Raw genomic sequence first — 22,731 nt, 5'->3', positions numbered from 1 at the left:
GGGATATTGTGAAAATCAGATTTTTCTGTAACTAGACTCTTACTAATTAAGAGAATAATTCTTTTAATTTCTCTTCTTTTTAATCACTTCTCTCTTGCCTGTTTACGTTGATTTACAGGATGCATGAGCCAATCATACCTAGAGGAGCAAGGCAAGGTCCAAGCCAGCTCAAAAGAACTTGCAGCATTTTTGCATATGAAGATATCAAGGAAGTGCATAAAAGGAGATACCTTTTGCAGGTAACTTGGACACTATATTTGGATTGAGGAGACAACTTTGAAGTTTTGTGACAGTGTTGTCATTTTTAAAAGCTAAAACCAGTATGTAACTCGTCAGTATTTGGAAAGTGAAACTATTCACTGTGTTGAAGTGTTTAAGTTGGGCATCCTTGTTGGCTCGCCCTGGTTATTGTGTGTGTCAGTGAATATAAGTGGTCCAAAAATAAGACATCTGGCTGCACTAAGCAAAATCTGCTTCTCCCTAACTTGGTGCCAGATGTAATATGACTAAGCTGGTCTGTACCTGACCTCCAGAGGTGACAAGTTAGTGTTGACATGGGTTTGTCCTCTTTGTTTTCAGCCAATTGCAATTGAAGTTTTCTCAGGGGACGGACGAAACTATCTTCTAGCTTTCCAAAAGGGCGTTCGAAACAAAGTTTATCAAAGGTATTGTAAAATAAGTTGGAACATTTAATATGAGTATTTGCAAATATCTGCGTTGAGCCGTTTTTGATGCCTGGTAGCACCTCAGTGCTGCACGGAAGAACCACTAGAAGGCGCTAAATGCCTTCAGCAAGAAACCTGTCATCTGATTTTGTTGAAGATGTTCTGTAGCAGACTCACAACAAAGTCTGTAATGGTACTAAATAAACTCTGATTCTCAGGAGATGACATACCCAGGACAGAAACACTAATTGTAATCTCCTTTTCACTGCTGATGCAGGTTTCTGGCTGTGGTGCCATCTCTGACCGACAGCTCGGAGTCGGTGTCGGGGCAGAGGCCAAACACCAGCGTAGAGCAAGGGTAGGTGACTCTGTTCCTCACAAGCTCTAGAGCTCATCAGTTTCCAATACATGATGCTTGCATTAATGTCAGGATTATCTGAGGAGTTTTGCAACCTCCGTTCATAATTGGACATCACCAAAATAAATAACTAGTGATGATGTGCTCCAGTTACTTTTAAGTGTATTTAAAACAAACACACAAACAAAATGACACAAAATGTCAAAATGAAACAAATGACGAAGAAAATGTCACTGACAGCATTGGTGTATCCTCTTATTAGTTAATATAGAGTTTCAGGATTAATGTTGTCAGTATGCAGATACATTCTGAAAAGAATTAGAGTGCTGAAGCCATTAGATGTGTCCAAGTTCTTAAAAATGTTTCATGCAGTAGACACCATTGGCACTGAATTGCATGGTTAACATGCATAATTTTTACAGTATATGTTTAGAAGTAAAAAAGAGTACTGCTAAAGACCCATTTCTCTAATTGTTGCAATTTACAAGATTTATTCCTGAAATTTTGAATTGTCTTGTGAAGATGTAAACCAGATCTTACTGCTAAGTCAAACAATGCATGTTCTTCTTCCCATTAGGTCTGGCTTGCTTAGCACTTTAGTGGGAGAAAAATCTGTTACTCAAAGATGGGAAGTAAGTATGAAAATTTTAGGGATTACTTTATATTAAATTCTACATTTTGTAGTGATATGTAATTAATCAGTACATATAAGTTGCATCCTCTTATTCAAACAACTGGAATATACTACTATAGAAAGTGTATCTCAGCATTTTAGTTTGTAATATTTCATTATATCATCTTCAAATAGGGAATGATTGTGCCATTGAAAATGCAGCTGGGGTGGGGGGAGGCAGTAGTCAAAGTAAGGTGACCATTGTAATATTGAAATAAGTTTCATGTGTTTGTGGAGAACACTGAACACTGACAGTTTGGCAGTGTAGACATTTGATTGTTGTAAAGTGAAAACTTTACAGTGCTGTTATCTGTCTTCCTTAAGAGAGGAGAAATCAGTAACTTCCAGTACCTGATGCACTTAAACACTCTGGCCGGCAGATCCTATAATGACCTCATGCAGTACCCTGTCTTTCCCTGGATCCTCGCAGACTATGACTCAGAGGTAAATGAAGTACCTTGTCAGCCTTGCCAGTAATCTTTTATAAGTTGGAGGTTTTGCAGATATTACAGTTGGCTCATGCTCAGGTAAAACCAAGCATGGAACCTTTATCAGTAGTTCTTTAATTCAGTCTATTTTGTTTCTCCCACTTATCGGTGGTGGGGTATGAGAGATTCTTGGCTGTCTCATGTGTGCAGGTCCTTGCCTGTGCTGATTTTACAGATATTACAGTGCACAGGTGAGGGCTTGGGATTTGTAGGGAGGCAGTTGTCTCTCTAGGCTGCATTAGTTCCTATAAACCTTTACATTAGCTTTTTTCTGAGTATCCTGAAGTCTCCTAAGCCCACAGAGAAAGCATCTTTGTCCAGAAGGCTGTGGTAGGGGCTACAATGAAATCTGGCCCCATGGTGAAGAATTTGGTTCTAAAAAGATGAAACATCCTATTAATGTCTTTGTGGTCAGGCATTGCCAGACCATGACATAAAATATTATTAGTGTGCTTGTCAAGTATTCAAGAACAGAATTAGGGGGAATTGAGGACAGGATGAGGGGAGCAGGAGAAAAGTTATCCAGAGCCCAGATGTGATTTAAAATAAAACACACTAACTCTCTTGGATCAGACTGAAGGACTGTTTAAAGCATATCCAACATTGCACCTGCTGTGTGTGTCAAAAGCAAAGATAACAGGCTCAGGAGGTATGTGGCATTAAATATAGTAATCAACAGTATTGAAAGGGTTTGATTTGGTTTGGTTTTATAAAATTGTTGTCTGTTTTATTTTTAAAGGAACTGGATCTTACAAATCCCAAAACATTCAGAAACCTGGCAAAGCCCATGGGAGCTCAAACAGAAGACAGGTTAGCCCAGTACAAGAAGCGATACAAAGATTGGGAAGATCCCAATGGTAAGTACTGATCCATCCTTCAGGAAGAGCAGAGGGAGGTGTGCCTGTCATGTCATGGGAGAGACTCATGCATTTTTACATTATGGGTAAAGAGGTCTGGATATGGATATGCAGAACTCTACTATGTTTTTTAGTGACTGTCCAATGAACACTGAATTAGAGCAAAGGGGTGTTGGTTTTCTTGCTGTTTGTTTTAAATACAAATGATAGGTTTTGTTTATATGTAAAAACAAAGACAAAACAGTTGCACATTTGGAGGAGTTTAAAACTGTCTAAAGTCTGGAATGGGCAGGCACATGAAGCACAACCAACTCTGTCTGCTAATACAATTTGAGTGCTGTGTCATGAAAATAAGTACTAGAAAGAATGAGAATAATACTTCTGCATTAGCAGTATTGTACCTTTTTCATTTCTAATCTTAATGCATGTTTTTTGGCTAAAGAAACAGCAGTTTGTTGACTAAAAAAAACCTCAGAATGAGATGCAATTAAGCTACATATTCATGATTTTGTATGGCAAAGCAACTCTTCTTATATGTTTTTATCAAAGACAGAGGCCTGTTTAACTACTGCAGTGCTGTTCTGTAACAAACACAACAGAAGGTGGCAGAGACATTCATTTCTAGAAATGTATCAGTATTTTCTAAGTGTGTTTATAAAGACTTTTCACCAGGAAATTAAGAAGGTGAAAGCTGTACATCATCTGTAGCCAACAATTCTGATATGTATTTCTGCCTAAGGCTTTAATTCCACAGTAACTGATAAGTCTAAAAGTAAAGAAAAATAATTCACAGTTTTTTTAAAAAACGTTTCTTCAGCAGAAATCTCCATAGCTGCACTGCAATGTTTCAATTAGTTAAAATAAAAAATGACTAACCATTCAGTACTGCTTTGCAGAGGGCCACTGAATTAGGGCTACTGGACTGCAGCCAAAACTCAAGGGATGGCCTTGACAAAATATAAAGCTTTCAAATTTCTGATCTCAATTTTAAATGTGACCACGGTCACAGAGTAATTAAAATACAGTACTAATTCTTTTTTTTCCAGTCAGTACTGAATTTGTCACCTAACTGCTTTATTTCTTCTACATTTCTGATGTTTAATCTGTAGGGGAAACCCCAGCTTATCACTATGGGACCCACTATTCATCAGCCATGATAGTGGCTTCCTACCTTGTCCGGATGGAGCCTTTTACTCAGATTTTCTTACGGTTACAGGTAAAAATTACATCACTTCATATTTCTTGCCTGCTTTGTATTTCAGACATAACTGAAAAATATGATCAGTCAGCTTTGTTTTCATCAAATATCGTGGAAGAAATACCTTTTGGCAGAGTTGTTATTGCCTGGCAGGTTTTTGATGTGTCTTTTAAAAAGATGTAATGAAATACACTTTTTTTTTCCCTTGTAGTATGAACATTTTTCTAAATATATGCAGAACAAAGTATCACCAGACAAAAACCAAAGCAAGTTTTGTAGTGAAAAATACTTTGCTGCCCATGCTTTATTTGCATGTTGTTGAAAGAATCATATGCCAGTTGTTTAGTTCTGTGCTGCAGGTGTTGAAAGATTTTTATTTTAAACCAGTATGTTTATCCAAAGAGACATTTTAGTACTGAGTGTTAAAATAAACAAAAGTTTGCAGGTCCTGGAATTGTTTGCCAGTTTGATGGGTAATGCAGTTTGTAATATTACATGTCACATATTTTCCTAGACAGAAGCCATCAGGCAAAAAAGATTTGTGTTTCTCTGTAAGAGACTGAAGTCAGACTAGATATCTCTTTTCTTAAAGTTTTGTATCTTGGTGCTCTATGTTTACAATTATTGTGTACCAGAAAGTAATGCAGCTGATCAAATCCGTTGGGTTAGAGGAAGAAACGTGCTACGTTCTAGTGTCTTTATTAGGCAGAGGATACTCTGATTTGCCTTCTTGGTAAAACCTGCTGTGCTGAGAAATAACTCTGATGTTGGTGTGCCCCTGTTTCTGTCCCTCAGGGCGGGCACTTTGACCTGGCTGACAGGATGTTCCACAGCGTGCGCGAGGCCTGGTACTCAGCGTCCAAGCACAACATGGCAGATGTGAAGGAGCTCATCCCAGAGTTCTTCTACCTCCCCGAGTTCCTGCTGAATTCCAACAATTTTGACCTAGGTAGGCAATAAGAGCTTGATAGCATCTCTATGGGTGTGAGAACACTTCCAGACAGTCCAGCATGAGATAAAAGCATGTCGTGATACAGGCGGAACTAAAAGGTGACTTGTGCATTCTGACATGAAAGCAGAAGCAGGAGTACTTAAGGTATTTCCTGATACTTTATGTTTATTCAGTGTTGTATTTGCAAGTCTGAATGATTCAGAACTCATCTTTTCACTGGGAAGAGTGTAACAGGAGTTGTTCTTTCCACTGTGATACCTCAGATTTATTTTTTCAGATTTATCATTTAAGATATTTTCTCAAGCAATGAGTGTTCATTTTCAGCAGTTCATACAAAGTTTTTTCTGAGAATTGCTGAACCAAGTCACTGAAATACCCAGAAAGGTTTTTTGTTTGAAGTGGTTTTACTCGATTTTGGGCGTTTTTTTCCATTCAAAATGCACAGATAATCATATTTTAGTTGGAGTTTCTCTACTTTGCATTTTTCTTCATGTAACTTGCTACTCCATGATGGTGTTCACTATCTTTGTGTGCTTATTTTTTTAAGCTTTGCAAAATCTGTTTGGCAGTCTTCACTTTTAGAACTTTGTTTTAAAGTATTCCTAATGGTTTTGTTGAAATGTCACAGCTTTTGTGACAGTGACACTCAACAGGAGTCAGATATCACACCTGTTCTCTGTAGGACATGCATGTTACTTAGGGTTTTTTGTAACTCTTAACAGTGGCATTAAGCTCTTATATTCTGAGCTCTGTGCTGTGAACCTAACAAGCAACAGAACAAGAACATAACTGAGAAGTCTCACCAAGTACATTTTTGGTAATCACAATATACCCCTATTTAATGCTCAGAGTGGGAATGGGGTTGTCCAGGGCAGGATGAATGTATTGTGCCCAGACCATGCCCAGGGGAGTCACCTATATCCTTGGACATGGAGCTTGGGGGGGATACCAGTTAGCTGCTCATTGTTAGGAAATGAATATTTAGCCTGTATTCCTATGATGTGTAGCCATTCTCATGGGTAGAACAATAATTCCATTACATGACACAGAATGTTTGTATTGTGATGTTCCACCAGGGTCTCTCAGTACAGTTTGCTGTTACACTGTCTCATACTGGGCTTTATTTTCTTCAAAAAACACACATTTGACATGTCATTGCTATATACATGCTAAACAGATGCCAAATACAGGTTATTGCCCTCTCTTAAATTGGGGCCAGCACATTTATTTCAGTTTTCCTCACAGAATGAGAACAATGAAGTCAAACAGAAGATAAGAAAATGACCCTTGCTGTGCTGATTCCTCTGTGTGCAAAATGGGCAGCTGCTATGGTAGCAGTTCCCAGTAGCAGGGTTGGCTGCTCAGGTGGGAGCTAAACTGGCACAACAAGGTTCTGGCTGTGCAGTGACCACAGAGGGCTGTTTTACTGGCTGGTGTTTGCATTAACTTTCATGCATGGCAGTGGATCTTTCCCATGACAGGAAGAGAAAAGCAGAAATTTACTTAAACAGAAAAATAGAGAAAATAATCATGTTCCAAGAGCACTTAAAAGAGAAACGTAGAGGTTTTGAATTCAGACTGTACATTACAGCATTGTGAAGACTGAGGATGTGTAATCTAATCAACACCACTAGCTAGAAGAGTAATGTTAGTTTTGAAGACCATATGCTGAAACACTTCTTCAGAAAACTTAGCATGGAATATTTGAATTCTTCCTGCAAGCCGTCTTGCATGAACAACCAAGGCAGTATTTTTCATGTTTTGTTGCTTGACAGTTAAAAACAACATAGTATTTTAAAGAAAAGACAAAAATGGCTTCCTTTATGAAAGAAAGGTGTTAGAATTTGAATTTTTTTTCATAATATTTTTTCACCTTTGCTGTTGCAGTGCAGTTTCAGTGCTTCTCTCCAAGCTTTTGTTTTCGTTTTTGTCTTTTTAATAGGTTGCAAACAAAATGGCACTAAACTTGGTGATGTCATACTCCCTCCGTGGGCAAAAGGAGATCCTCGCGAATTTATCAGAGTTCATCGGGAGGTAATTTGCACTTTAGTAATGACAATAGAAAGCCTCAGTTGGGACCTTCCGCTGCATATTAATCTAAGCTCAGTTTGTGTGGTCACAGTTAGCAGCCAGTTTGTGAGTTCAGGGTTGATGGCTGATTGTTGTCAAGGTCTGTAGAACCAGCCTTCCCTTCCTTTTTGGCCAGGGAGTACATTGAGGCAAGACTTGCTTCAGTGAAAAGCTGTATCAGAACATAACAAAAACATGTCAGAATATGTTCTGCATTTTTCTTTGTGACAGGTGTAGTAAGCTCAACCCATGACCAGTCTGTCTAGTTTTAATGCATGCCCTTTGAATTTCAGGCTCTGGAATGTGACTTTGTGAGTGCACACCTGCATGAGTGGATTGACTTGATCTTTGGCTATAAACAGCAAGGTCCTGCTGCAGTAGAAGCTGTAAATGTCTTTCACCATCTCTTCTATGAGGGGCAAGTGGACATATATAACATCAATGACCCATTAAAAGAGACAGCTACCATAGGATTCATTAATAACTTTGGACAGATACCAAAGCAGGTATACCCTTTGTAGAATTCTTATTTTGCGGTTAACACTTAAATTGAAATGTGTTAATATGGAACAAGAAGGTGTTTTAGGAGTAAAACTTGTTCTTCCAGTGATATGAAATCATTTACATTTCTGTCATACATGATGCAATGATTAACTTTAGGCTTTCCCTGTGAGGTTAGAAATGTCTTTTTTTTTCCCCTTTACATCCTTAAAGGCAAAATGAATTATAGCTCAACTCTAAAAATCAATATCAAAAAAAAAAAAAAGTATGTTCCTGCTGCAAAGTTAGAGGGGAGGAGTGAAAATGTGGTTTCAAAGTAAAGCCTAGTGTTTAGGTATTTTAGGTTATCCTGTAATAAAGTTATTTCTATAATAGCTATGCTTCCTTTTTTTACACCAGTCTCTTGACGTTCTACAGGGCTTGGCCACATCTTTTATTTGAAGAATATGTTGCAAAAAAAATTAAGACTTTAAATTAGGAAGCTATGACTCTTGTAGGACAGCTGTAGTTGAGATAGATAGACACATTTTAAAGCTTTAAAGTTTTTGTTCTCTTTAAGAGATTAGATTTAATATTACATTTAAAAATTTAAAGTTTTACTTTGTGGGGGTTTAGGTTTGGGGAGATTGACTGGGTTTTTTTTGTTTTTTTTTCATTTTTTAATTGTGCATTTCTTTAGAGTCAGAAATTCACTGGGAACCCCACCAATGTGTTGGAAACTTTAGACTCAGCTCTCAGCACTTAATGTTTTAGGAGAGCCACGGGATATTTCCTGTGGCAACCCACTGACAGCTGTCGGTCTCTCACAGCTTGGAAGGAAGGCTAAGAACTGTTCATCTGTCTTCTGTGGCTTTTCTCCTTTTCCTTCCTTGCGCTCTCTCAATAATCTAATTATGTAGTGGCTGCAGGGTTTTCTCCTCTTACATAATAACCAGTCACTGGGTTGTGATGATAATCAGACATGGCTCAGCTAAAGCCAGATGAACAGATAGGGGCGGGGCAGGGCAGGGCAGTGGAAGAGCATTGCAGCTGAGTCTAAAGGTCTGCCTGAATCTTCCAATGCCTGTTGGATACAAATGTGTTGAGATCTACCAGAAACTGCATGAGGAAATAAGCTGCAATAAAGTCAGGAAACTCAGAACTTCTTCCAGTCATTTTTGGTGGTGAGTGCTCTTGGAGCACATTTTTATGTGACTGTTGAGTTTTTCTGTTACCCCCTGACTTTCCACAGAGGATCCAGGGCAGGGTGTCTCAGGAAAGGGCTCTACCCTTTTTCACTTTGCTGCACGGAGATGTAACATGGAGACTACATCTTCTTTATCTCATCTCTTACACTAGTAATGCACCTTGTAGTTTGGTTTTCCATTTTAAAAGTCTGTGATGCAAAACATTGCAGAGCTGATGGCTATGTTTATAAGAGGGCTCTCACCGACTGCAACGGGCCTGAGATGCCACACCGTGAGGGGCAGAGCAAAATGAATAAGCAAGAGGAACAGTCATTCAAAGGAGGGGTTGGGTTTTTTTGTTGCTGGAATTGGAGAGTTTTGAGATCCGTTGTCCATGTGAAACACTGTATGATGGACCTTCTCTCTCAGTCTTCCCATAGCCCAGCCAGACAGGAGGCATGCTATCGTTCAGGAAGGGGGGTGGCATGCAGGCTGTGTTGTTATTTGTACCCAGGGGGTTGGTACAAGCAGTAGAAACACATCTACACCGTCATAGTTCAGCTACGTCAGGCTTATGCATGTTCCCTCTGCTTTGGAAAGGCAAACAGGTAGCACATTTCAAGGGGCTCAAAGGAAAAGAAGTTTCAGCATTGGAATTTCAGTTCTCCTTTCAGTGTTGTAGTAGCCTCTCTGTGAAAGAGCTGTTGAAATCTTGCAAAATACCACTCAATGTTTATGTTTGTCAGTTACATATTGTAATACATAGCATCTACCACCTAAGGTGTTTATTATTAATTTATCAAGTGATAAACCTTAGTGTGTGTCACTGATGAATGTGGCTTATTAGAAGCAACGATTGCCTTGTTTAACACTGGAATGGTCACTGAAGCGATAAAATGTAAATTCAGCCTCTCATAATGAAAAGCTATGCAGAAGATAATCAGGGACTCAGATGCCTTTCTTGTGCATGATTGTCATATGGGGTCCCATTCCACGCCCACCCATGCTTTACTCTGTTCTTTGGTAGCCTGACCACCTCCAAGCGAGTGAGCTGCTGTTTCTGGAACACAGTTTGTTTCAAAGCCAAAACTTCGCTTTCAGTTTACCCAGGGTTAGAATTTCTTACCGCGTTATGCATCAGCTTTGGGATTTTTGCTTGCTTTAATTCAGCTGCTTTTGCAACTGGGAGCAGCTTTAAAAAAAACTTTGCTCCTTGGAGGATTTCATATTGTTTGTTGAAGTTTTTTTGAAATGACTGCCATAAGTTATTAGTGAACATGAGAGAAGTTTTAGGAGGTAAATTGGACTTATTCATGGTCTTTTTACGTTTGTGCCCTTGTAAGCCTGTAATTTTTGATCGTAATTAGTTTCTTGATGAATTTCAGCTCTTCAAAAAACCACACCCACCAAAGCGTGTTAGAAGCCGACTGAATGGAGAGGCTGTGGGAACCTCTGTGCCTCCTGGTTCCACAGGTGACAAGATTTTCTTCCATCATTTGGACAACCTGCGGCCATCTCTTGCTCCAGTGAAAGGTAAACTGTAAAGCCACAGTAATTGTTCCTGTTTCATCATCCGAGCATTCAGAATTTCAGCAAGATAGTCCCTTTTCATCTTTTGCTTAGTTCTGATATTGCTGCTGCCTGTAGTTTTGTGAGAAGAGCAAATTTAAAATACTCTAATGGTGTAAGATTATGTTCTTAGCTGCTTTAAAGTGTACTTGGGAAGCACCAGTTTAATATAACTTTGTTTAAATAGAGGGATAAAATGAGGCCCAAGCACCTCTTTATAGAGTTTTAGTTTAACAAACAGCATTCAGGGTATGTTACTTCTGGGCCTGCACTAGCCTCAATTTTTGTGATTTTCATGGCAAAGGCTTCTTTGTTGCAGTGCCAAGAAATACTGAGAAGTATTGGCAGGAAAGGGTGGTGTTGGTAGCTGCACTGAGACAAAAGAAGGTGGTTTTTGACTTCATATTTGACATTATACTGAGCAAAAGTTAATTGTCTGTGAGGCAGGTAAATGCTATACAGTGATTTCTTTCCTACCTAAGTGACTGTGCCTGCCTGCTGTAAAAAGAGAGGATGTACTATTACACAGGGCATAGTAGGGCTTAAGTGTAGACTCTGAGTCAGGAAATTAGAAAGGACTAATCTATATTTGCAAAGCTTGGGGAAAAACAAATAGGACACTACGAGCTGTAGTCAGGAAAGCAGCTTGTGGGAATGCTTGTCCAAGGTGTTGGAATCAATATCAAAAACTTATTTTTATTTGTGTCAAAAATGTTGCAGTCACTTTTAATGACCACAGGCATCTTGTCTGAGGAACACCTTGTGCAGCCTCACAGATAGGATCAGAGCTGTCTGTGGTCCTCAGAGTATTCTTGCCACTGCTGGTGGTGCTTAGGTCTGCATTTGTTAGGAGTGGAGCAGAAGTTGCCATCACTGCAGATGAAACAAAGATTTGTATAAATAGCCAGTACAGAGACCTTGCTTTTGCAGAACAGCAGGTACTTATTGGGATCAGATGGTATTTGTCTCTTCCAGCACTAAAACATAACCCCATCTTCTTTTTAGAGCTCAAGGAGCCTGTGGGACAGATTGTGTGCACTGATAAAGGCATTCTGGCAGTAGAACAGAATAAGGTTCTCATCCCACCTACCTGGAATAAAACCTTTGCTTGGGGCTATGCAGACCTCAGCTGCAGACTGGGTACCTACGAGTCAGACAAGGTTGGTAATCTGAAATCTGTTTTGGTGCTGAATGTACCAAAGCAATTGGTACTCAATAGTGGAAAAAAATCCAACAGTGGAAATTTCTTTCACATGTGAATGAAATAATTTTGTACTGCGTAAGTTTTTTTACTCCTTACCTGGTTTTCTTCATTGGAGTGCTGGCAGAATAACATAAACCAACTAATAATAATTTTTTTACAGGGTCTGCAAAACATGAATGAATTAAATCTATGCAATTAAAGCTCATCTTATATTACCTCAGGAGGCATCTTAAGAGGCAGAGGCTGGAATTGCTTGTGTTTGAGGAAAAACTGCATAAGGGGTAGCAGTGATATCTTAGTGACTTAATGAATGTAAGGTGGCAGTCAGGTTTTTATTTTTTATCCTACCAAATACTGGTCCTGCAAGTAATTCTTCTTTGTTTTCTTTATTTTTAGGCAGTGATTGTTTATGAATGTTTGTCAGAATGGGGTCAGATACTGTGTGCCATTTGCCCCAACCCCAAACTTGTTATCACTGGAGGAACAAGCACAGCAGTGTGTGTGTGGGAGATGGGTGTCTCCAAAGAAAAGGCTAAAGCCCTCACACTGAAACAGGTAAAATACAGTAAAAATGCCTTTTATTTAAATTAATGTTACAGGATCAAAGTAATTATTTCTCCCTTAGTAACCTTTGAAGCCATGAGTCCAGCAGATCTTTGGAGAAGGGAGGAGTCGAGGTACAGATCTGCATCGAAAGTGGGCAAAATGCATCTTTAAAATTGCATCATATTTAAGGATAGTGGAACACCAGGAGCTTTTGGTAGTGATGTTAACAAAATTGTACAGGTGTGTTCTGTGAAATGATCTGCTTTATTGTAGTGTTATATGTAACCCCCCATCTAAAAACTGTGTCAGGAAGGACGGTGAAAGGAGGCTGCCTTAAAGGTTAATTTTCCTCTTTTTAAATTGTTTTTTTTTAATTACTCTTTCTTTAAAAATATGTATGTTCAAATTACATTTCTGTGCAAAACTTTTGTCTTTCTGGCAATAATGTTTGTGGAGCAGAGTATACTTCTTTAGGATCACCTGAAATTTTTTCTTGCTTTATTAATTCAAGACAGCAAGTTCTAATCTAAAGCAAGCAGCTGTGCTTTAAAGTCAGTTGCAGCTAAGTGCAGAGAGGGATTTTTGTGTTTACTAAGGAAAAAACAAACAAAAAAATCACAAAATGCACACACAAACAAACAAAAACACCCAACCTTAACTAAATCCAAATATTCTAGGAGCTGTGTATAATTGTTATAGGTAGTTAGGTTGTAGAGTGTTACTGTTCCTGTTGGCATCTTAACAGCAGGACTTTTTGTTAGAGAAAAGTTTTCACTCAAACTTTAGAAATTTAGAGAATTATTTAATAACTTCCCTTGCTCGGTATCTAACAACTGTACAGAGCTGTGTTTCCAAAGTATTTTACTTCAGAACAGTGCAAGATAAAACACTGTATGTTAAATTTCAGGGTAGTATATTGAAGGCCATCTACTGTACTTCAGCCAGTGATTTGTGACTGAGTATGCTGCAGTTAAGCCTAAAATATAAAAGTTGGGCCTAATATGAGTAGACACTTGTATTTTTCTCCTTCTTCCAATTGACTTTGCCTTTTTGGTTGCAGCTCTTTCTTGTCTCTTTTATCTTCTCTTAAACATCAACAGAAGTTTATAAAGGAGCCATTAGTTTCTGTTTTCAGAATGTAATTTCAGGTGCAGCCTGGAACACATTCTGACCCTATAAACAGGCTACTGCTGCAGAATGGTTTTTATCCAGTGGAAGGCTCTATGCCATTAGACTCTTGAAATTCTGTTTTGACAAAGTACTTTTTAAATGGGAAAAAAATTATTAGTCTATCATTTTCAATTATGAAAATAGTTATCAACTGAATGCTTGTAAGGCAGCTGCATCTTCTGATAGAATATTCATGTTACATTATCTGAATCTTCCAGATAAGAGGGTTTAATGTGCAATTTTTGTGCTCTCTCCTGATTTCAGCTTGTTCCTCCTGACTTGTGTTTTGCAGGCATTACTGGGTCATACTGACACTGTCACATGCTTAACAGCATCACTGGCTTATCACATAATTGTGAGTGGGTCACGGGATCGCACCTGCATCATCTGGGATTTGAATAAACTCTCCTTTCTAACGCAGCTTCGAGGTCACAGGGCTCCAGTTTCAGCTCTCTGTATAAATGAATTAACGGTAAGAACCAAATGCCATTCAATGCCATTCCATGTGGGAACAGTAGCAAGAGTTGGAAGTTGTTAAATCGAGGAAAAACAAACTGGGCTCTTCTGTTAGTTTGTCAAAAATCATATAAATCACCTGAAAACTTAATTAGCTGGTTTAGGAAATAATTTGTGTCTTTTGTCCAGAGTTACACATGGATTCATTCCATGCAGAGTAGCTTGAGCTCGGGAGAGGTTATTAACAGTGCTGGAAGCAGTATAGCTAGTGTGACATTCAGAATGGGTTGTCAAACCTGCCACAGGAGCTAAGAAAAGGTTTTGATATGTGACCTTGGCTGACTTCTCTTAAGCTTAATGTAAAGGAAGCAGAAGATACCTTGGGTGAACCTGCAGTGCCAGTTGTAGTGGAAATGGACACATCTTAAAAGCTTGTATGCCTGGTGGTCCTATAAGTTACAGGTCATCATTTATCCAGCTCCCATGCATGGTCAGCAGGGCTGGATGGACCCTGTTGCAACTGGAGCAGATGTAGTGATTGAAATCAAGACAAAATGGGGCTGTAATGCACAGAGGGGGGTAGCAAGAGGCACAGCTTATTAGCTGTTAGTGGTCTGGTTGTAGTGTTGCCAGTGCTTTAGACTGCAGCTCCTGTTTCCTCTCTGCCGTAAACAGAGTTTTGACTATTCCCAATAAGGAAGCAAATGAAATTTAAGGTGGTACATGTCTGTGAAAAAGAGAGGCGTCAACATGAGCAGAGTCTTTGGAAACTGAGAAGGGAAAGTATTGAAAATGTGCTGTTGGATTGTTATGCTGTGAGTAGTGGAGGAATTGGTCAACTCACTGTACCCTGTAAATACAAAAAATAGGTTGCTACGAAGTATAATTTTCTAGGTATAATTAAAAAAAATAAAAAAGGCATATAATCCTAAAGGTTTCTTCAGGTGGCCAAACTCAACTCGACTAAAACTTCTTGAAAAGTGCCAGCCTGAACTTGGCTGAACTTGGTTTATGATCGAACCTGGCTTATATTTTTGCTGAAGACTTGTATTGAGGTGTTATCTGTCTTTACAGGGAGATATTGTATCCTGTGCTGGCACTTACATCCATGTGTGGAGCATTAATGGCAGCCCTACTGCAAGTGTCAACACTTTCACTGGCCGAAGCCAGCAAATTATGTGCTGCTTTGTGTCAGAGATGAATGAGTGGGATACCCAGAACGTCATAGTAACGGGGCATTCGGATGGAGTCGTCCGGGTAAGTACCAGGAATCGCCGCTTGGAAAATTAAGTTTACACCTTAGTAGTAACAGTATTTAGAGAAGCCATGTCTATCCAACACAGTGTCCTGGCCAGTACCAAAAGCAGTCCTGCTGTACTTGGGTGTTTCACCTGAGCAGTTCTTTCTCCCCTTCGATGCACCATTGGGATGTGGTAACTAGGAATGGTCAGTAGCAAACATCTTCCTTCCTGCTCTGTTTTGATCACATTTTGGTCACTAGCTTTTGTGCCTTGAGGTTGTAGTTTTTGTTCACCATTTTTGTTTTACATAGCCTGAGACATTTCAATTTGTTGCCTAGAAAGAAAAGAGAAACTTAATGTCATCTCTGATCAGTGTGAGTCTAACCCAGTTTTCAGTACTTTCGTGTGCAGCCTTGGGCTTGCCGTAAACAGAGTCTGCTGGTGAGATGGCTCTGTGGAGTGGGTTCAGGCATGAACACAGATGTGCTTTTATAGTATCTAATCCCCAAAATCAAGGGGATGTGACCTGCCTTGCATGCTACCAGTGCAAATATACAGTTCTACTCACCCATTTTAACTCTATAAGTAGCTCAGAAGAAAGACAGAAGCTCAGTAAAGTGCCACTTTGCCTATCCCTTGTCCCTCCAGTTCTGGCGGATGGAATTTTTGCAAGTACCAGAAACACCAGCTCCAGAGCCTGTAGAGATGCTGGAAATGCCAGAGGATTGTCAGGAAGCACAAATAGGTATGTTTTGTATTTGCCTTTTATCTGATCTTTGCTATGTGTAGGTGAAATCCTGTGGTTACAGAGTGCAGAATGGATGATGGAGATTTTGTCTTAAAAGACAGTAGGCACAATAAGTAGAGTATCTGAGTTTTGTTCACCACCTTGCCCAAGGTAGTTTCATGTTACTGTGAGTAAGAAAAAGTGTTGCCCATCATAGCTTTTTTCCTGAAGATGGAACTTTTCTCTGTGTGGTTATTTGTGCTATTGGTGAACCCATCAGATGCTACCATTGTCCAAAAGCTACATATTCTTTTAGTCTGAAATGGAATTGTAGCATAACAACAGAGTTAAAAACATCTACTGATGGAACAGCATGCTGTTTAGGCAAGCAGGGATATAATTTTCCCCTGTTGGAAGATTTTGGTCTGCGCTTGCTGATTGTTTGCCATCTCATTTTCCTCTTGCCCTCTTCATGTTGAAGATATGAGATCCAGATCCAAATCCAAACCATGATACTCTTTAGTAATCATTATATAAATGCAACTTTCTTTTTCTGTGTCAGTGGGAGTATTAATGTCTTTGGTAATTGCTTTTTTGTATTAACAAATCTGCATCGTATTTTTCAGTCAGACAGTTTCAGCATAGCTGACTGTGTTTGTGTAAGTTTTGCTGAAAGGTTTTGCTGACTTGAGCATTTTTGAAGGTTTTGCTCATGTCTGTCATAGCCTACCTCAGATGGACTGTTGCAGGAAATAACTTCAGCTAAGGAGTGTTATTTTCTGACAGACCAGTGCAAAAGGGATGAATAGTGGGATTCCTGGCAAGTGCTGAATCTCTGCAAAGGCTTTGAGATGCCAGCGTGCTGTTTCCCTCTCGCCATGCAGTGGTGGTACCCGCTGGGTTGTGGGCAGTGGCAGTATCTGAATAAGGCAAAAGTGCAGGCCGTGAGCAGCCTTGCTATCAACATCTCTCTTGTTGTGTGAATCCAGGGCAGGAAGCCCATGAAGAGGACAGCAGTGACTCCGAGGCAGATGATCCATGCATAGGCCAGGACACAAAACTGCCGGAGAGCCAGAGTCAACCAGGCAGCACCAGCCACAGGCCTAGGTCATCATCCAACAGAGCAGCAGCAGCGTGGTCAGCAGACAGCGGCTCTGATGACTCCAGACGTTGGTCAGACCAGCTCAGCTTGGATGAGAAAGATGGTTTTATCTTTGTGAATTATTCTGAGGGACAAGCAAAACTGCATCCCCATGCTCAGGTTAACCATCCACACCCCAGCTATGCTGAAGCACGGCACTACAGCAAGCTTAAACCAGGTAAAAAAAATTGGGCACACTGCTCAGTTTTATTCCCTAGTGTAATGTTATACGGTGTGGAATATCCCTTAGGTTGGTTTGATTCAGCTGTACACCTTGTGCCCCCTCCCAGCTTACTGCACACCTCCAAACTCCTGAGAGGGGATAGGCTTCAAAGTGGGGAAAAAGGCACTCTGCAAGTACTACTGTAAAATAGGCAAAGCACTGGAATGTCATCAAAACTGTTGTAGTCACATACCCAAAACACAGCATCATATGACCTTTTATGAAGAAAATTAATGACAGTTGGAAATCTAAGTCTTTACTTGAAAGATACAATACAATGGTTAAAATAAATTAAAAAAAAAAGAAAGAAAGTGAGGCTGTGCCAGTCCTTTCCAGCTTTGGTACAGGGCTTCACTGTGTCCCCATTCTCTGCAACTCCCAAGTGGACTCAGAGAAACTGGAGGCTTTGTGCATTGTTGTGTATCCTCTCCATGCATACACTCATTGGAGAGCAGTGGAAAACTCTGTTTTCCCTGAGTGAAACTGGAGCCATAGAGAGTGATCTCCAGCAGGACATTTTTTCTTTCTGCAAAGTTGCATGTAGAAGTGTTGGGGGAGGAGGGAACGAAAGTGAGAACCAACAAGTTTGCTTTATCCCTTCCTCCTTCCCACTCATTTCTAGGATACAGATGGGAGCGCCAGTTGGTGTTTAGAAGCAAACTAACTATGCACACGGCATTCGATCGCAAAGACAACGCACACCCAGCAGAAATCACTGCACTCGGCATCTCCAAGTGAGTAGCTCACAAGCTATTGCTTAAAACATTTTTGGGTGTTGTCAAAAGGAAGTGTCAGAATCACAGACTATTCTGAGTTGGAAGGGACGCACGAGGATCATCAAGTCCAGCTCTTAGGTGAATAGCTCATACAGGGATCAAGTGGTGCCAACCAGCCGTTGCTCTTTGCACAATGCTGTTTTGTGACACTTCTGTTTGGGGCAGCCTTCTTCAAGAACTGAGATTAAAACAGTGAAATAAGTAGATTTATTCAGCTGTATTATGTTACAAAGAGTGTTGTAGCTCCGTTTCTCAGTCAGACCAGGCTAATTGGCATGTGAGTTACTGTGCAACAGTTCAACATCATACTGTCTCTGACATGTACAAACAGCCATCGGTGCCTGCGTGTTACTGTGCCAGAGTTGTTGCAGGAATGCTTTTGCTTTTTTCTTGCAGGGATCACAGCAGGATTCTTATTGGGGATGGCCGGGGCAGGGTGTTCAGCTGGTCTGTAAGCGATCAGCCGGGTCGATCCGCAGCTGACCACTGGGTGAAGGATGAGGGGGGAGACAGCTGCTCGGGCTGCACCGTCAGGTTCTCACTCACTGAGAGGCGTCACCATTGCAGGAACTGTGGACAGCTCTTCTGCCAGAAGTAAGCCAGCCAACAGTCTCCTTTGGGCTCTTTTCCATGCAGAATTTTAGGCTGGGTAAAGCTGTTGCATGCCACGGAACTCTGGCAAAAGATTGAGGTTTCCTTTACCGACTTAAACTGTGTGCAGGACTGTAAGGATGCTGATTTAGGAGCCACTGGAAAGCAACCTCAGACAGGAAGATGTATGACATGGAGGATGTATGTGAGTTCCTCTTATCCATGAACTGAAGTGGAAGTCTCCTTTCTGGTCCACTCTGTATAGTTTCATCTCTGTAGCTCTATGTTGAGTCTAAACTGGTGACAACAGCTGTTTCTAACTGTCACTCAGAGTCACTGCACTGATTCTGTGGCAATCATATGAGTTAAATTCTGCTTCTGCCATGTTGCATTGCATTTCCATGTCAAGATAAGGTTGGAAGTTTTCTGGTGTTTGAAGTCATGATGACAATTTACACAGCTGGATAGAAAATGCATGGAAATGGAGGGGACCTGTGTTAAGCCATGCTTTATTTTTCTCTCCAGGTGCAGCAGGTTCCAATCTGAAATCAAACGACTGAAGATTTCCTCACCAGTCAGAGTGTGCCAGAACTGCTTCTACAACCTGCAGCACGAGCGGGGTTCAGAGGAGGGGCCCAGAAATTGATGGAGTCCCGACAAACGGAGCCCTCATCCAGCCCCGCTGTCACTCCAAGGACTAGTGAGAGCACCGTGCGGTGATCGGAAGGGATTAGAATATTGTCTGTTTACACTTACGTTTATACTGCGTTTTAAGCACTAAAAGTAAAAAGGGATCATTGAGTTGGTTTGTGTTGACAGAAGGTAAACGAGGCTGACAGCAAAATGAAGAGCAAGGCCCAGGAAGACGTGATTAGTAACCGCAAATCCAACAGAACTGTCAACCCCTAAACCTATGTGACGTGGCTATGGAGAAAATCCTCACTTATCCTAAACACCCCTTCTTGTCTTGTTTTTGTAGAGCTAGTCATCTTATTCGGGGGGAGGGGGAGGGGAAGGCTTTTTAGAAGATAGTTGTAAATCTGCCTTCTTCGCAAGCAACTGTGTATATTGTAAATAGGTATAATGGCCTTTTTATCTAAATATGAACTTAACTGCCTGTTACATGGGACTTCAGATTAACCACTGTACTTTGTGTGGCATCTTTATCTCATCTATCAATTTAAATACGAATGTTAAAAAAAAAAAAAAAACAAACCAGAAAACTCGAAGGCATTATGTGTATTTCTGTTAAAAATCCAGTCTGTGCATGTTTGTTCTTTCAGTTGCCCACAGTATCTTAATTTAAGTGAGGCTATTCATAGAATTACATGGATTTTTTCAAAAAAAAAAAAAAAAACCAAAACATTTTTGAGAATAGGAATTTGGAGTATTTTATTCTAGCTGTAAGATAACCAGGAACTAAATTGTACACTTGTGTTGCATTTTATACCAAACTATTTACCACCTCAGTGTTGTTCATATTTAATAAGGCCTCTTTTATACATATGTCAGAGCTGCAGTTTTATTAATTACTTACTGTTCGTTAGCAGCTGATTCATGCAGTGCAAGAACCAGCTTTTACCTTCTTTAGTCAATAGCAATTGGCTTGCAGATAGGTACAGAATGAATTCCTTGTGCATAAAACTTAACCGCTGTTGTCCTGTAGCTTGTTTGCAAAAAAAAGCCTTTTGGAACAATAGGCATTGCTCTAAAACAGGGTCATATTTAGTCATGTCAGAAATGCTTCTCGGAGCCCTCTCTGTCTTTCAGCACATGGCATCAACTCGAGGACAGCAGTAGATTTCCATTATGGTTTTTAAGTTCCAATATGAATTTAATTGCAGTATTTTTTTACTACTATGTCATTTATTTTGCACTACATGTGGGATGAAGTAGAGACACTGATATCCACTGGGATTGGAACACATACATTGCATAGGCCCATGGACGTGGACTTAATTTCTGCATGAGGTCTTGCCAGTGGGTTTTTGGTTGGGTGAGGGTGGAGAGGGAGGGCAGCGGGCAGGCTGGTGTTCGGTTTGGTTTTGGTTTTTAACCTATGTGTATATATTTTGTAAATGGGTGACAGACTGATCTAGGTATATTCACAATGGATTCTTCTAAATAGCAGTAGGGATATGGCCCAGACCAAGAGAAGACAGGTGGCCTCGTGTTTGCTCTGTTACTACTTCAGGAGTGCCATCACTCACAACTTCACTTAGAATGAGTTGGGCAGACTCTGGCCCGGGGATGGCAAATAATTAAAACCATTGCTGTTATCAGAATCACACCATCAAAAATGCCCTCTCTGCTGGTGTGAGCTCCTTCCGAGAAGGTCCTTGACACTGTGGGGGCACACCTGTCTTCTCTTGATTTGAACTTTTAGCAGTGAATAATTTGTTAATTCTGACCACTTACTATTTACCCTGGTATCACATGTTTATGCACTGAAGGTTAAATATGTATTTTGATACTTTTTTGTTTATTATGTATGTGCTGGTCTGTAAAATGAGATATATTCCTGTTTTGGTATGTATACTAGGTCCCCAAATGAACAGAAAGGCTTCTCTAGAGCCCTTGCACACTGTTGAGTAAATGCAGGTTTGTTGAGCTTAGCTGACCCAAATTTTGGATCCAAAGAGTGATGGTCAAATAGCCACACTGCCTGGCTACCCTACAGATTTGACCCTAAAAACAGGAAAAGGTCCTTGGTAAGCATGTGCAGAACACTGGAATTTGTGTTCAGCTGTTCTCTCTAACGTTGCCTTCACCCTTCCCAAAATGATGCAAAACCAGCATAGTTCAGAAGACAGGCTAGTGGCCTTAATGTTTTCTGTTTGAGCAAAAGGCTGTTTCAACAACTCCTAAATGCCTTTGAGTCCACAGAGCTTTTCTTCCCCTTGCCTCCAGATTTCAAATCAAACCCAAATTTAAGGAAGTCTTCTTTTCTGTGGACTGGAACTTGTACAGCCACATAATTAAACCCTAATAAAAACAAGGTTATGGCAGTAACACTGATACAATCTTAACACTAAAAGCAAGCAGTTGGCATGTAGTGCTAATGCAGGCTCACGGGGGCAGCAGGCCATCAATGCAGAGGTAGGTGGTCAACTGCATCCAGCACGGGTGGTGTTGCACACCTTTGATGTTTGGCAGCGTACTAAAAAAAAAAAATTCATTATTCTTTACAATTTCCTTAGTGTAGAGGTCCCAGTTTACATTTTGCAAACAAACCAGCACAGCCCTCTTACCTAATTCCTCAGTTGTGCTGTTCCAAAAAAACCACATTCTTTCTTGCTGGAGGTGGAGGGAAAAAACACACCTGCTCGTATTTCCTCTGGCAGCTGGTGCTGTGGGCAACTGTTGTGTTCACGTGGGAGTGGGGGTTTTTTCCATTTCATTCGAGCTTCTAAGGCAAATACTTGCTTTGTTTTCCATGTAAAAATCTGTTGAGCGAAAATATACTCATGTACACTAACATTGGTAGACTATATTCTCTGCAAGTACCTCACATGTCTTCTCCTGCCTTGTTCTTTGTAGTAAACTTATCCATGTACTCTTAACATTCGTATGTAGTGTGCAACTGTAATGTCATGCTTTTGAGAGGGGGTTGGCTGCCTCCAGCCAACATTCATCAGTTCAATAGCAAAACACTTTAGATAAGTTATTTTGCACTTTCTTATGTATAAAATTGGTAGAAACTTATATTTGCTTTGTATCATTTAAAGACTCCTTTTGTTTCAGTAAATGAACTGTGTATAAAATACTTATGCAGTTAAAACTGTTTTTAGAAAGTATTTTTAATTTCAGCAAGTTTGGTTACTTGTTGCATGACTATTAACACAGCTGACTTTTTGTGTCAGTGCAATGTATATTTTTTTTGTCCTGTTATTAACTTGTAAGCCCTAGTTAAATGGCCATTTATTTGTACAGCATCAGGAGTAAATTGAAGATAACTGGCTAAGACTGGAGTGTGGAATTTTGTACTATATTGCAGAATCCAATATCTGTTTTTTGGTGGTTACGTAAAAGGCCTGACGATTTACTATCTAGTGTGCAATCTGTGATATCTGAATGTTCATTGTATATTTGTCTCCAATGCAAAAAGGTAGAGTAACACAATTACAACAATACATGATTAAATGCAATAGTTCAGGTA

General features: G+C 40.0%; 1 protein-coding gene across 9 annotated transcripts in view; it reads left to right on the top strand.

Moving 5' to 3' along the window:
- WDFY3 (WD repeat and FYVE domain containing 3) overlaps nt 1-22,731 on the top strand; it is a 166,096-nt gene extending 143,365 nt beyond the window's left edge. For all 9 annotated transcript variants that reach the window (XM_064651756.1, XM_064651757.1, XM_064651755.1 and 6 more), the window contains 20 exons: nt 119-239; nt 580-665; nt 943-1,023; nt 1,601-1,655; nt 2,021-2,140; nt 2,924-3,041; nt 4,151-4,257; nt 5,035-5,188; nt 7,134-7,225; nt 7,555-7,767; nt 10,314-10,461; nt 11,503-11,657; nt 12,098-12,256; nt 13,710-13,889; nt 14,948-15,130; nt 15,763-15,859; nt 16,831-17,160; nt 17,828-17,939; nt 18,378-18,575; nt 19,098-22,731. In XM_064651756.1, coding sequence (XP_064507826.1) covers nt 119-239; nt 580-665; nt 943-1,023; nt 1,601-1,655; nt 2,021-2,140; nt 2,924-3,041; nt 4,151-4,257; nt 5,035-5,188; nt 7,134-7,225; nt 7,555-7,767; nt 10,314-10,461; nt 11,503-11,657; nt 12,098-12,256; nt 13,710-13,889; nt 14,948-15,130; nt 15,763-15,859; nt 16,831-17,160; nt 17,828-17,939; nt 18,378-18,575; nt 19,098-19,218 — 2,830 coding nt within the window. In that variant the 3' untranslated portion in view covers nt 19,219-22,731. The remainder of the gene's footprint in view (nt 1-118; nt 240-579; nt 666-942; nt 1,024-1,600; nt 1,656-2,020; nt 2,141-2,923; nt 3,042-4,150; nt 4,258-5,034; nt 5,189-7,133; nt 7,226-7,554; nt 7,768-10,313; nt 10,462-11,502; nt 11,658-12,097; nt 12,257-13,709; nt 13,890-14,947; nt 15,131-15,762; nt 15,860-16,830; nt 17,161-17,827; nt 17,940-18,377; nt 18,576-19,097) is intronic.

This window comes from Pseudopipra pipra, chromosome 4, assembly GCF_036250125.1.
Source record: "Pseudopipra pipra isolate bDixPip1 chromosome 4, bDixPip1.hap1, whole genome shotgun sequence".
NCBI lineage: Eukaryota > Metazoa > Chordata > Aves > Passeriformes > Pipridae > Pseudopipra > Pseudopipra pipra.
Note: the sequence above shows the minus strand (reverse complement) of the source record. Positions and strands in the feature narration are given on the sequence as shown.